Genomic DNA, 11,879 nt, shown 5'->3' on the forward strand with positions numbered 1-11,879 from the left:
GGACTGTCTGAAGAATGGTTGTGAATATGGGAGCTAGATCTCCTTGAAGGTTGTAGGGACGCACACTCGGCGCAGTGACACAGGCTGGCCGCCTGGGGGCGCCGGCCCCGCTCGCGGAGCCTGGAGCGGGAGGAGGGAACCTCGGAAACAAATGTCAAGCTCAGACTCTCAGAACCACAGAACGTGGAGAACACAGCATCTAAGAAGCTGAGAACAAAGCCTCTTAGAACGTAGAACAAAGGCCCCTGGAATCGTAGAATGGTGAGCGCAGAGCCTCGCCGCATCTGGGAGACAAAAGACGCTTAGATTCTGTTCTGGCCGGATCACAGCGTCTCCACCCAGGTTCTTATGATTCCAGAATTTGGGATATAACCGATCTTAGACTCTTAGAAGCAAGACTGGCTACGTAATTTGCGAGGCCCAATGTGAAATGAAAACGCGGGGCACCTTGTTCAAAAATTAAGAATTTCAAGACAGTAACAGCAGAACATGAAAACTAAGCTCCTGGATCTTCTTAGCTGGCCGCATGCAGCTGTGCCCACCCCACTTAGAAGTATAATTTTATGGGCGGTTCTTGATCTTAGCTAGACTGGCCCTCTAGTTTTACAGCCGAATGTCTGGGAAGGCTTCGTGGAAGAGGAGGCAAAATGACTCTTTAACCCTTTAACCCTTTCCTCCCCCTGTTCAGCCTCAGAAGCTGAAGGTTGCGAGGAGTTGAGGGGAAAGGAACATCTGCCAAACTGTTACTTGGACCCGTTCTCTATTTATAGAACACCTCTTTCCCTGCTGCCAGACCGACCAATGGTAGCCAGAGCTCGCCCGCAAGGGGGCGGAACCCTCTGCGGGACCGGAGAAGCACGGACCAATGATATTGGAGTAAGGGCGGGCTTGTTTCATTGTGACGCGTGGGGGGGCGTGGTCACGGACCAATGGCAGGCCAGCGTGGGGGGGCGTGGCGAGGCCACCAGAGAGCAAAGCAAGTAGGCAGCCGCGAAGCTGCGAGCATGCGTCGCGTGGAGGGAGTGGGGCGGCGCGTGAACGGCGGAGCAATAGGTAACGGTTGCTGTGTGGCCGGGGGCGTGGCCATGCAGATGAGGCGGGGGTGGGCGGACCAATGGGCGGGCGCCTATGCAGATGAGACGGTGACAGCCGGGCCAGCAGGCGGGCGGGCGGGCAGGCGGGCTGTTGGGGCGGGGAGGTGGGACCGGCAGAGGGGTGGCCGCGGGGCCCCGCTGGGCTGGGGCGGGGGGCCGCAGCCATGATCCGGGCCTTCTCGTTCCCGGTGAGCCCCGAGCGGGGCCGGCTGCGGGGCTGGCTGGAGGGCAGCCTGGCCGGGCTCTGCGAGTTGCACTGGCTACGGGAGAGGCAGGAGTACCGCGTGCAGCAGGCGCTGCGGCTGGCCCAGCCCGGAATGGGGGGCGCCGAGGCCGAGGACGAGGAGGACGCCGACGAGGACGAAGATGCAGCGGCGGCGCGCCGGGCCGCGGCGGCCCTGGAGGAGCAGCTGGTGAGGGGCCGCCTGTCCGTCCCTCCCTCCCTCCGCAACCATCTGTGTCTGTCTGTCTGTCTGTCTGTCTCGGTTAGATGCTCATATACCCATCCCGGTGGGGGAGGGGGACGGGGGGAGGGAGAGGGGGTGGGGCTGCAGACCCTGGAGTCTGGGCGGCGGGCGGCGGGATGTGGCCTCCCCACCCCCGAACTGGGGAAGGAGGCACTGCATCGCCCCTGCTGGAGCCCATAGAGATGCACGGGCCCCATCCCGTGCACCCCTTCCCCAAAGGAAATGTTTCTGGGCGCCAAGTATGTGTCAAGCCTGGGGACCAGTATTGGGCATGCGTTGTCTTTGTGCAGCTTGGATGATCAGAGGGGATAGTCCCCATTTTACAGAGGAAGAAACTGAGGCTCGGAGAGGGCAAACGACTCACCCAAGGTCACACAGCTGGGATCCAAACATGCCCCGCTCTGGGGCCCGGCTGCCAGGGCTCCATCTTCCCTAAGTCCGGGTGTGCTTGGAGATCTCCGGAGGGGCCGGGCCAGGGGGAGGGAATCTTAGGGTCCCCCGGAGGGAAGCTCACAGACCCCGAGGACCCCACGGTGATCTTGACCCTCCTGTGGCACTTCCCCTCCTTCCCTACCTGGTCCCAACCCTGGTTAACCCAAGAGGAGGCAGGTTGAGGGGGCCATGGGGGTCTGACTTCTGGGCTCTGGGCGCTTTAACGGGGGAAGACGAGGCAGAAGTCTGCAGAATGACTCTCTTGTCATTCTCCACTCTCCCTCTCGTCATCTCTTGATTCTCGCACCGCTTCCTGGGCTCCTCGCACTCTCCCTCCTCATCTCTGCGACTGGCTGTGTGCTTCTGTCTCCCTGCTCTTCCCTTCTGCACCTCTCTTCCTGCCCTAGGTCCCCGTCCCTGTCCCTCTCTCTTCCCCTCCCCCCAGCCCGCCAGGCCCCAGACCCCAGCCCCGGTGCGGATCCCATCCCCAAGCCTGTGGGTGGTCAGAGCTTCCCGTTTGGGGAAACCTGAGCCGAGGTGGCGGGGGAGGGGGCGCTCCCTGCTGCTGACCTCGACTGCCCCCACCCCAGATGGGGACTGGGGAGGGGACTGAAGCCAGACTCCCAGGCTGCACGCCCAGTACCCTCCCCGGGCCGGGAGTGGGACCCTGCACATTCCTTCTCTGGAAACAGAAACAGCTGTGGGAGGCCCCACCCCCTCCCAAAGTTAGAGACACAGTGTGGGGGCCTTCACCAGCTCCTCCACCCCACCCCCGGCAGGCTGGGCCTGGGAAGGCGCCTCCCACCTCCACGAGGAGAGGAAGGCATGGGGATGGGCAAGCTGTGTCCTTCCTCGCGGTCCCTCAGTCTCTCCCTCTCTCTGCCTCAGTCTCCCCACCCTTCCCCCTTCCCTTTCCCCATCTCTGCCTCTCAGCCCCCCCCCCCCCCCCCAGGCACCACGAGGTGGTAGTAGAGAGGCCTCTCCCCCCACCCATCACACACACACACACACAGTCTCCAGGCAAAGCTCTGTCCCAGCGTCAGGGAGGAGGCGGCGGCAGGCAGGGGAGGGAGACAGCCCCGCAGAGAGGAGCGGAGAAGCGCTAAATATAAATCCCTCTGGTGTTAGGGGTTCCTGGGTCCTTTTGAAGAGGGGGTGGAGGTTTCTACTCACTCCTGAGCCTCTGTCTTACTACTTACCCCTCCCAATCCCTTTGAAGCAAGAACACTGAAGCCAGACTTCATTCGTTTCTAATAATAATGATGGGGATGCAGGAACAGGGTATGCCAGAGAGAAGAGGCAAGAATCCTAGGGGGGATGGGAGGGTCCTATTCTCTCCCACCAAGGAAGAAGGTCCCCTTCCAGCAAGAAGGACTTAAGTTAGACTCACAGAAGGACTTCCTAACAGAGATCAAGGGAGTTGGGCACAGACTAGGGGAGGAACAAAGGTCTGAAAAAGTTTGGGCAAAGGGGTTAGGTCTCCGGGAGCCCTAACCACACTCATGTGAAACCTGCTTGAGCTCGACACCCTCAAGTCCACTAGGCATTGTGGGCAAATGGGGTGCCAGATTCAGACCAAAGACCTGGTCTTTTAAAGATTCATGCCTTTGCAGCTGGAAAGAATGAGGTCAGACTTAGAATAGACTGAGGGAGGGAGAGGTGGGGAGGGGGGTTCAGGCACAAAGAGGAGGCCTCTTCTTTCTGTCCCCCAAACTCCTGCCTTCCCTGCAGTGGCAGCATTGAAATGAGACCCGGAGAACTCACCAGCATTTATTTTTAATTACACAAGCGAACGTGATTTTATATTTTCCTTGTTGGAAATTCAGAGCTTTCATGTGACCATAAAAGCTAGCATTTTTTAAGTGCTTCACAGGAACTGCTGGTTTAACTCATTGCATTCTCACAACAACCCCATAAGAGCGGGGGTTGAAGGATGCCCTGTTACAGATGAGGAGACCACGGCCCAGAGAGGTAAATTAACCTGCTCAGGGTCACACAGCTGGGAAGCGCCAGGGCTGAATCTGAACCCTGGGAACTAGGACCCAAACGATGCCTCCTCAGCCCGGACCCTGATCCCTCACTTGACTCCCTGAATGCATCCACTCCCCTGAAATCACCTCTGGGCCACCTTGTTCATCCCTCCAGACCTCTTTGATCCATCTTCTGGCAGAAACGGTTTGCAACCCAAAATACCAAGTTTTACTTTGATTTTGTACAAACTCCAGTGACTTAGCGGGTGAGGTCCCAGAGACTATGCCAGTGGTTTTCAAAATGAGGCCCACTGGACTAGAGCAGGGGTCCTCAAACTTTTTAAACAGGGGGCCAGTTCACTGTCCCCCAGACCGTTGGAGGGCCGGACTATAGTTTAAAAAAACAACAACTATGAACAAATTCCTATGCACACGGCACATATCTTATTTTGAAGTAAAAAAACAAAACGGGAACAAATACAATATTTGTATTTGCATGTGGCCCGTGGGCCATAGTTTGAGGACCCCTGGACTAGAGCATCACACAGAGACCGGTTAGAAATGCTATTTTGGGGGCTCCTGCCTGGAACCAGAAGTTCTGGAGGGATCCAGCAATTCGGGTTTTAACATGCTCTCCGGGTAATTCTGACCCACCCTCCCACTGCACATCCTGCCCTTTCCTTTCTCCACTCAACGCTCTCATCTTGGTGAGGGTTCCGTGCAGAAATGGCTTCCTTCCATTCTTCCTGTTGTATGGCATTCTCCTCTACGCATTCATTCCTTCGAGGAAACTTTCCTGAGCACCTACTTTGTGCCAGGCACTGTTCTAGGCACTGGAGGTTGGGAAGGTGCAGGAGTGAACAAAACAGTTAAGTCTCTCTGCCCTCCAGGGCCTGACATTCCAGTGCGAGAGACAATAAACAAATGCCAACCTGATCTATAACTTTAAGCTGGGAGGGCATTACTGCTGTGTAGGGAAAAAGGCAGGGCACCCGGGGTGCAGCATGACAGGGAGCTATTTTGGAGAGAGGGTGGGAGCAGGGATGGGGTGAGCAAAGTTTCTGAATGAAGCAAGGGAATGAGGCAGAAGGAGATGCGGGGGACACATCCTCCTGAGGTTGGAACATGCCAGGCATGTTCAGGGAACAGCGAGGCCAGTGTGGCTAGTGCAGTGAGCAAGGGGGCGATTAGTGGGGGGACATGACACGGGGCTTGTGGGCAATTCTGATTTGTTTGTTAGCCACCCCTGATGCTGCACAAACTCGCCTGCTTTCCTGGGTTTGGCTCAAAGATGACGCCACCCTGAGCACCTCTGCACACCCAGAGCAGGAGCCCAAAGTGGACTGTCTCGTTGCCTTTCTTGCCATAAACAAGCCCAGATGGGGGCTTCCGTTCTGGGGGGGATGGGGCCCAGGAGAGCAGTCACCGGAGTGGGAAGCAGGGGGGAGGGGGTGTCTGCAACAGAGCTGGCCGGTCTTGCTGCCTTAAATAGGCAGCGCTGGGCGCCTGCCCTCCCCGCCCCTCCTCCCTCTTCCCCTCCCTCCCACCGCCCAGACAAGCCGCTTTTGTCTGAGGGTCAACCGTCAGCTCCCGCTGCTGCCACCTCTGGCCTCACCCAGACCCTGTGGGACTCTTCCAGGCTCTGGCCCCACTTCCCGAAATGGTGTTAAGTTCTAGTGTCTTAGAGACCCCAGTGGCGTCGGTTCAGGCCCTGCCCTCACCCGCAGTCCCTGTCACACTCCCCTCAAAGCATTTTCACCGTCATTTCTTCACACCTGATAGGAAATGGTCTCTTCCTGCAGCAAGAAGGGGCCAGGGTAGACTCCACAGACATTCCTTTTGGGGATGAGGAGCGGTGGGCGGTCACTGGGGGCTTCTGGGTGGGGAGGGAGCAAGAGCAGGAGGCAGACGTGGTCCCAGGGGTTAAAGGGACCACTGAGGCCAGGAAGGCCTTGCCACTAGGCATGGGGGTTCTTTCCGAAGTGAGGAGCAAAACATATGAGTCAGAGCCCGCCAGTTTATCCCTGTGAGGGAAGGGGGTCAGTGTGCACCAGAAAGGACTCAGGAAACTTGCAAAAGAACTTTCTATCGGTGGCTAAGGGGCAGTAGGAGGAGAGGAGAGCATCTGAGAAGAAAAGGTCAAGGATGGGAGAAGGCAGACCAATGGCTAGGGGATCTGCTAGGTCCTGGACCCCAACTTTTAGCAATGAAGTGCCTCTAAAGCAAGAAGAACTGAAGTTAGACTCAAGGAGGGACATTCTAATAGGGGTCAAGGGGCCATGAGCACAGATGGAAGAAGGCAGGGGGGAGGGATGGGACCTAGAAGGGAGTGAGGTGGCTGCAGCGAGGACTGGATGTAGCCAGAAGGACTTTCTCATGGATAAAGGGGCAGAGATCTTTGAAGGGGATCCTGGGACTCCGGTCCTGCTTTTACCCTTTTGAAGTCAGAGCCTCGTGGTCAAGGTGGAGCTCTGCCCCTGAACTCCTGGAATAGGGGACTGGGACGGGCAGAGGCCTTGGGGGTGCCTTCTGACCACCCCGCTCTTGCCACGCCTTCAGGAGGCCTTGCCCGGACTCATCTGGGACCTGGGCCAGCAGCTGGGAGACCTGAGCCTGGAGTCTGGGGGCCTGGAACAGGAAAGTGGGCGCAGCTCAGGTGAGCATGGGTCAAGGGAGCAGGGGCAGCTGGGATACCCCAATGTTTTCCACTTTCCCCCCCCTCTCTCTGGCTCCCCTGTCTCTGTTGCTTGGTCTCCTCCTTTCTCCACCCTCTGGTTTCCCCAGCCAAGCCCCCTTTCGTCTCTCCGTTTCTCCCCAATCCAGGCTTCTACGAAGACCCCAGCTCCACAGGAGGTCCTGACTCACCACCCTCGACCTTCTGTGGGGACAGTGGCTTCTCTGGATCTGGCTCCTATGGACGCCTGGGTCCCTCTGAACCCCGGGGCATCTATGCCAGTGAGAGGCCCAAGTCCCTAGGTAAGGTGGGTGGGAGGGGCCCTGACAGCCAGGGAAATGACAGTGAGAAGATGGTCTTGAGCACACTTCTGAGTCAAACCAACCTGAATTCGAATTCTGGCCGCGACATTCCCTTTCGCGTGGTTTTGAGCCTGTCGCTTCTCTCTGGGCCTCCGTTTCTCCATCTGTTCAAATGGGGTTAATAGCAGCGCCTGCCTCCTAGGGAACCTTTGAGTATTCAGCGAGCCTCGGCCTTAGGCATTGAACTCGGCACAGGGAGCCTCTCAGTCATCAGGAACTGCTGCGGTTCATTTACACCAGTTCCTGCGCCCCGACTGGGTGCTGTCCTAGCCCTGTCCTGGGGGTGAGGGATACAGCAATGAAAAAAGCCCTGTCCTCACAACTGACACTCTAGTGGGTGAAACAGGTAACATACAAGATAAGTAAGTGCACTACATGGGGTATTAGACACTGACAAGTGCAATGAAAAGGAAACTGGGGAAGGGGACTGGGGCATGTCACTCTGAGTTGGGGAGAGAATCGCAATTTTACAAAATCTGCTCAGAGAGGGCATCGCTGAGACTGTGACATTTGAGTGGCACCACGAAGTGAGGGAGTGGACCAATCAGGTATCCCAGGGGGTAGAGCATGGCAAGAACTGGTAACAGCAAGTGCAAAGGCCCTGAGGCAGAGTGCGGTTGGCCTCTGCATCCGGAGGTCACTCTGGCTGGAGACCTGTAACTATGGAGGAGCGGGTTAGGGAGGGAGGTCAGTGAGGCGGACCAGGGCAGGTCACGCGGGGCTCCCAGGCTGCTGTGAAGATGTTGTTATGAATCTGAAACAAGGGAAGGCGTGAGGGCAGGGTTCCTTCCCTTCCACTTTGCCTTTCCTTTCCTATTTTGTTTTATTTTTTCTTCCTTTCCTTTCTTTGTGATGGGAACGGGACAATAGTGGGGAAATGCCCCTCATAGGCGCACAGGGAAGGGGTTCTGAGAGCCTCTCCCACTCTTCCTTTTACCTGTTGCTTCCTCCACCAGGAGACGCCAGCCCCAGCGCCCCCGAGGCGGCGGGAGCCCGGGCACCAGTCCCGCGGTCCTTCTCGGCGCCCTATCCGACGGCAGCGGGGTCTGGGGGCCCGGAGGCCTGCTCCTCGGCGGAGCGGCGGGCCCGCGCGGGGCCCTTCCTGACGCCCAGCCCCCTTCACGCCGTGGCGCTGCGCAGCCCGCGACCCTGCGGCCGTCCAGCGGCAGACTCGCCCGACGGCCCGGGCGCGGGGCGGCCCCTGGACGGCTACATCTCGGCGCTCCTGCGCAGGCGCCGCCGCCGGGGGGCGGGCCAGCCCCGGACGAGTCCCGGGGGCGCGGACGGGGGCCCGCGGCGCCAGAACAGCGTGCGCCAGCGGCCGCCCGACGCGTCCCCGCCCCCCGGAGGCGCGCGGCCCGCGCCCGAGCCCCCAGTGGAGCGCGCGGGGGGTCGTCCCGCGAGCCCCGCCGCCCTGGGCCGCCCCTGGGCCTCGCCGTGGGAGTCGGAGGCGGCGCCCGAGCCCGCCGCGTCGCCCGCCGCCCCCTCGCCCCCCGACAGCCCGGCGGAGGGCCGCCTGGTGAAGGCGCAGTACATCCCGGGCGCGCAGGCGGCCACCCGGGGCCTCCCCGGCCGCGCGGCCCGCCGCAAAGCGCCGCCGCTGACCCGGGGCCGCAGCGTGGAGCAGTCCCCGCCCCGGGAGCGCCCCCGGGCCGCGGGCCGCCGCGGACGCATGACGGAGGCCTCGGGCCGCAGGGGCTCGCCCCGGGCGCGCAAGGCCGCGCGCTCCCAGTCGGAGACCAGCCTGCTGGGCCGCGCCGCCGCGGCTCCTCCGGGGCCCCCCAAGTACCCGACGGCGGAGCGCGAGGAGCCGCGGCCCCCGAGGCCTCGCCGGGGCCCGGCACCCACGCTGGCCGCGCAGGCCGCGGGGTCCTGCCGCCGCTGGCGCTCCACGGCCGAGATCGACGCCGCCGACGGGCGTCGCGGCCGCCCCCGCGCCCCCGCCGCCCGGGGCCCCGGCGGTCCCGGCCCCTCCCCGTCCGCTCCTCAGCGCCGGTTGCTCTACGGCTGCGCGGGCAGCGACTCCGAGTGCTCGGCGGGGCGCCCGGGGCCCTTGGGACGCCGGGGTCCCGCGGGCGGCGTGGGCGGCGGCTACGGCGAGAGCGAGTCCAGTGCCAGCGAGGGCGAGTCGCCCGCCTTCAGCTCCGCCTCCAGCGACTCGGACGGCAGCGGGGGCCTCGTGTGGCCGCAGCAGCTGGTGGCCGCCACCGCAGCGTCGGGGCCCGCAGGGGGTGCGGGTGGAGGGGCGCCCGCCGGCCCCGCCAAAGTCTTCGTGAAGATCAAGGCTTCCCACGCGCTCAAGAAAAAGATCCTGCGTTTCCGCTCGGGCTCTCTCAAGGTCATGACCACAGTATGAGTTCGGGGTGGGCTGTGCGCCCCCCTTCATTGCCTCAGCACCACCACACTCCCCGTCGCCGGCCCTTCAGCGCCTCCCTTCCAAAGACCACCGTTTTCTCGGCTTCCAAAGACCCTCCCTCGCTGCCCCCTCCACTGACGTCCTGGTTGAAAAGGCTCCCCCTCCACCAGAGGGAGGAATTGGGGGAGGAGCCCTGTTTGACCCCTTCCGCTGGTGGCCCGGTTCTGCAGCCCGTGGGCAAGAAAGTCCCCTCCCTCTGAACCCCACTTTCTTCTTCTGTACTATGGGTGCACTATGGTATGCCGAAGAGGGAATTCAGTGTGAATTTCCCCATTTAGTTTAGACACTTAGTCTGTTTGATGCCCTTCACTGCTCTCACGGAGAACCTCTGATTCCTCCTTTCCATGCCCAGATATGGCCCCCTCGTACACAAAATGCTCCCCCCTCCATGTCTCTGGACCCCTAGGATTTCCCCTTGGCACATGGCTGGAGACTCTGTCTGACCCAGGCGGTGCCTGCGGAGTGCCCTGGGAAGGCAAGGAGCACTGACTTCGGGGTTTTGAGGGTCACATAGGAGTTGATAACACCTGGAAAGAACTACTCTTTCATCTCCATCCATGGACAATTATGGAGGACTGAGAAGTGGAAGACGGGAAGGAAGATGGCTTCTATCTTGTGACCCCCTCCCTGGTGAGAGGGAGTGGGGGGAGCTCAGGATGACCCTCAGCTGTTCCAATCCAGTATTTTTTTTTTTCTTTTTCAAAATTACTGTATTTATTATGACGATGGTGACTCCCCGGTGCACAGGGGGGCCAGATTCTGTGTGTTTCTCTAACCTCTTTGTAAATAAATGTACAATGTTGCATATGTGGTGGGCTCTACTTCTGTGTTAGAACGGGAGAAATGCTTTCCCTTTGGACTGGCATTTATGAAGCGATTGCTGTTTGCTGTGGATGTGGCAGTGCCCTGAACCAGGAGGCAGATGCCAGGTTGGTCTCGGCATCATTTTCCTACCATTGGCCATTTTACCTCAATGAAGCTGGCATTCGATGGAGTTTTGTTTGGCCATAAAGATGGTTTCATAAAAGCAGAAACAATATAGGTAAAGGGACAGTCCCAAATCCCCGTTCTCAGAAGTCATCATAATCAGTTTGCATCCCCCTCATGTTTCCCCTTTATGTGTTTGCATACATATATGGATCTAGGAACCATGTAAATATATATAACTACATATGTGCATATACATATTGTTATACTGTATATATAAAGCTATATAGTTGCATAAATTGAACTATATGTATGCATTCTTTATTTTATTATTACTATTTTTTTAAATATATTTCACTGATTTTTTTACAGAGAGGAAGGGAGAGAGATAGAGAGTTAGAAACATCGACGAGAGAGAAACATCAATCAGCCGCCTCCTGCACATCTCCCACTGGGGATGTGCCCGCAACCAAGGTACATGCCCTTGACCGGAATCGAACCTGGGACCCTTCAGTCCGCAGGCCGACGCTCTATCCACTGAGCCAAACTGGCTTCGGCTATTTTATTATTTTTAAATATATATATATATTTTATTGATTTTTTTACAGAGAGGAGGGGAGAGGGATAGAGAGTCAGAAACATCAAATGATAGAGAAACACCGATCAGCTGCCTCCTGCACAACCCCTACTGGGGATGTGCCCGCAACCAAGGTACATGCCCTTGACCAGAATCAAACCTGGGACCTTTCAGTCCACAGGCAGATGCTCTATCCACTGAGCCAAACCGGTTAGGACTGTATGCATTCTTTACCAAATTTTTGTTTTTTGGTTAAGTCATCTGTGCCCACAGATTTCTTTATGGGAAAGATTTTCATTAAGAACTGAATTTCTTTGATGGTTACAGTACGATTAAGCTTTTCTATTTCTTCCTGTGTCAGTTTGGCTAAGTGGTGTTCTTCTAGGAATCTTTCCACTTAATCTAAACTTAGATAACATATATTCCTATTATTGCTTTAGCTGCATGAGAGTCCACTGTAGGGAGTCCCATAATCTAACCCGACTGTCAGCTCTCCAGTTCCTTTGCTGTTAAGGCCCTTGCTGCAGTAATGTCCTTGTATGAGTCTCTTTGTGCTTTTGTGTATGACTGTCTGTAGGATCCACTCCCAGAAATAGAATTGCTTCGTCATTATAGTCTGATCATTTAAAAACTTGAAAAAGAATGCTCACCTATATATATGGGCTAATCCTCACCCGAGAATATCTTTCCATTGATTTTTACTAGAGAGGGTGGAAGGGAGGGGGAGAGACACAGAAAGCGAGACACACGTTGATTGGTTGTCTCCCACATGCTCCCAACCAGGACCTCAATGGAGCCCGCAACCAAAGTACCTGCCCTTGACCGGAATCGAACCCAGGACTCTTCAGTCTGCAGGCCAATGCTCTTTCCACTGGGCCAAGTCGGCTAGGGCCTGAGGATATTTTTTCATTGCTTTTTTAGACAGAGTGGAAGAGCGGAATGGTGAGGGTGGAAGGGGGA

General features: G+C 57.9%; 1 protein-coding gene across 1 annotated transcript; it reads left to right on the plus strand.

Moving 5' to 3' along the window:
• Positions 1 to 1,218: 1,218 nt before the first annotated feature.
• Positions 1,219 to 10,222, plus strand: DACT3 (dishevelled binding antagonist of beta catenin 3). Its single transcript, XM_070401512.1, has 4 exons — positions 1,219 to 1,507; positions 6,523 to 6,619; positions 6,787 to 6,939; positions 7,956 to 10,222. The coding sequence occupies exons 1-4, from the start codon at positions 1,259 to 1,261 to the stop codon at positions 9,353 to 9,355; spliced, it is 1,899 nt and encodes a 632-aa protein (XP_070257613.1). The 5' UTR covers positions 1,219 to 1,258; the 3' UTR covers positions 9,356 to 10,222.
• Positions 10,223 to 11,879: the final 1,657 nt, after the last annotated feature.

This window comes from Myotis yumanensis, unplaced genomic scaffold (genome assembly GCF_028538775.1).
Source record: "Myotis yumanensis isolate MYYU_CA2020_CCGP unplaced genomic scaffold, mMyoYum1.0.hap1 SCAF_23, whole genome shotgun sequence".
In the NCBI taxonomy this organism is placed as follows: domain Eukaryota; kingdom Metazoa; phylum Chordata; class Mammalia; order Chiroptera; family Vespertilionidae; genus Myotis; species Myotis yumanensis.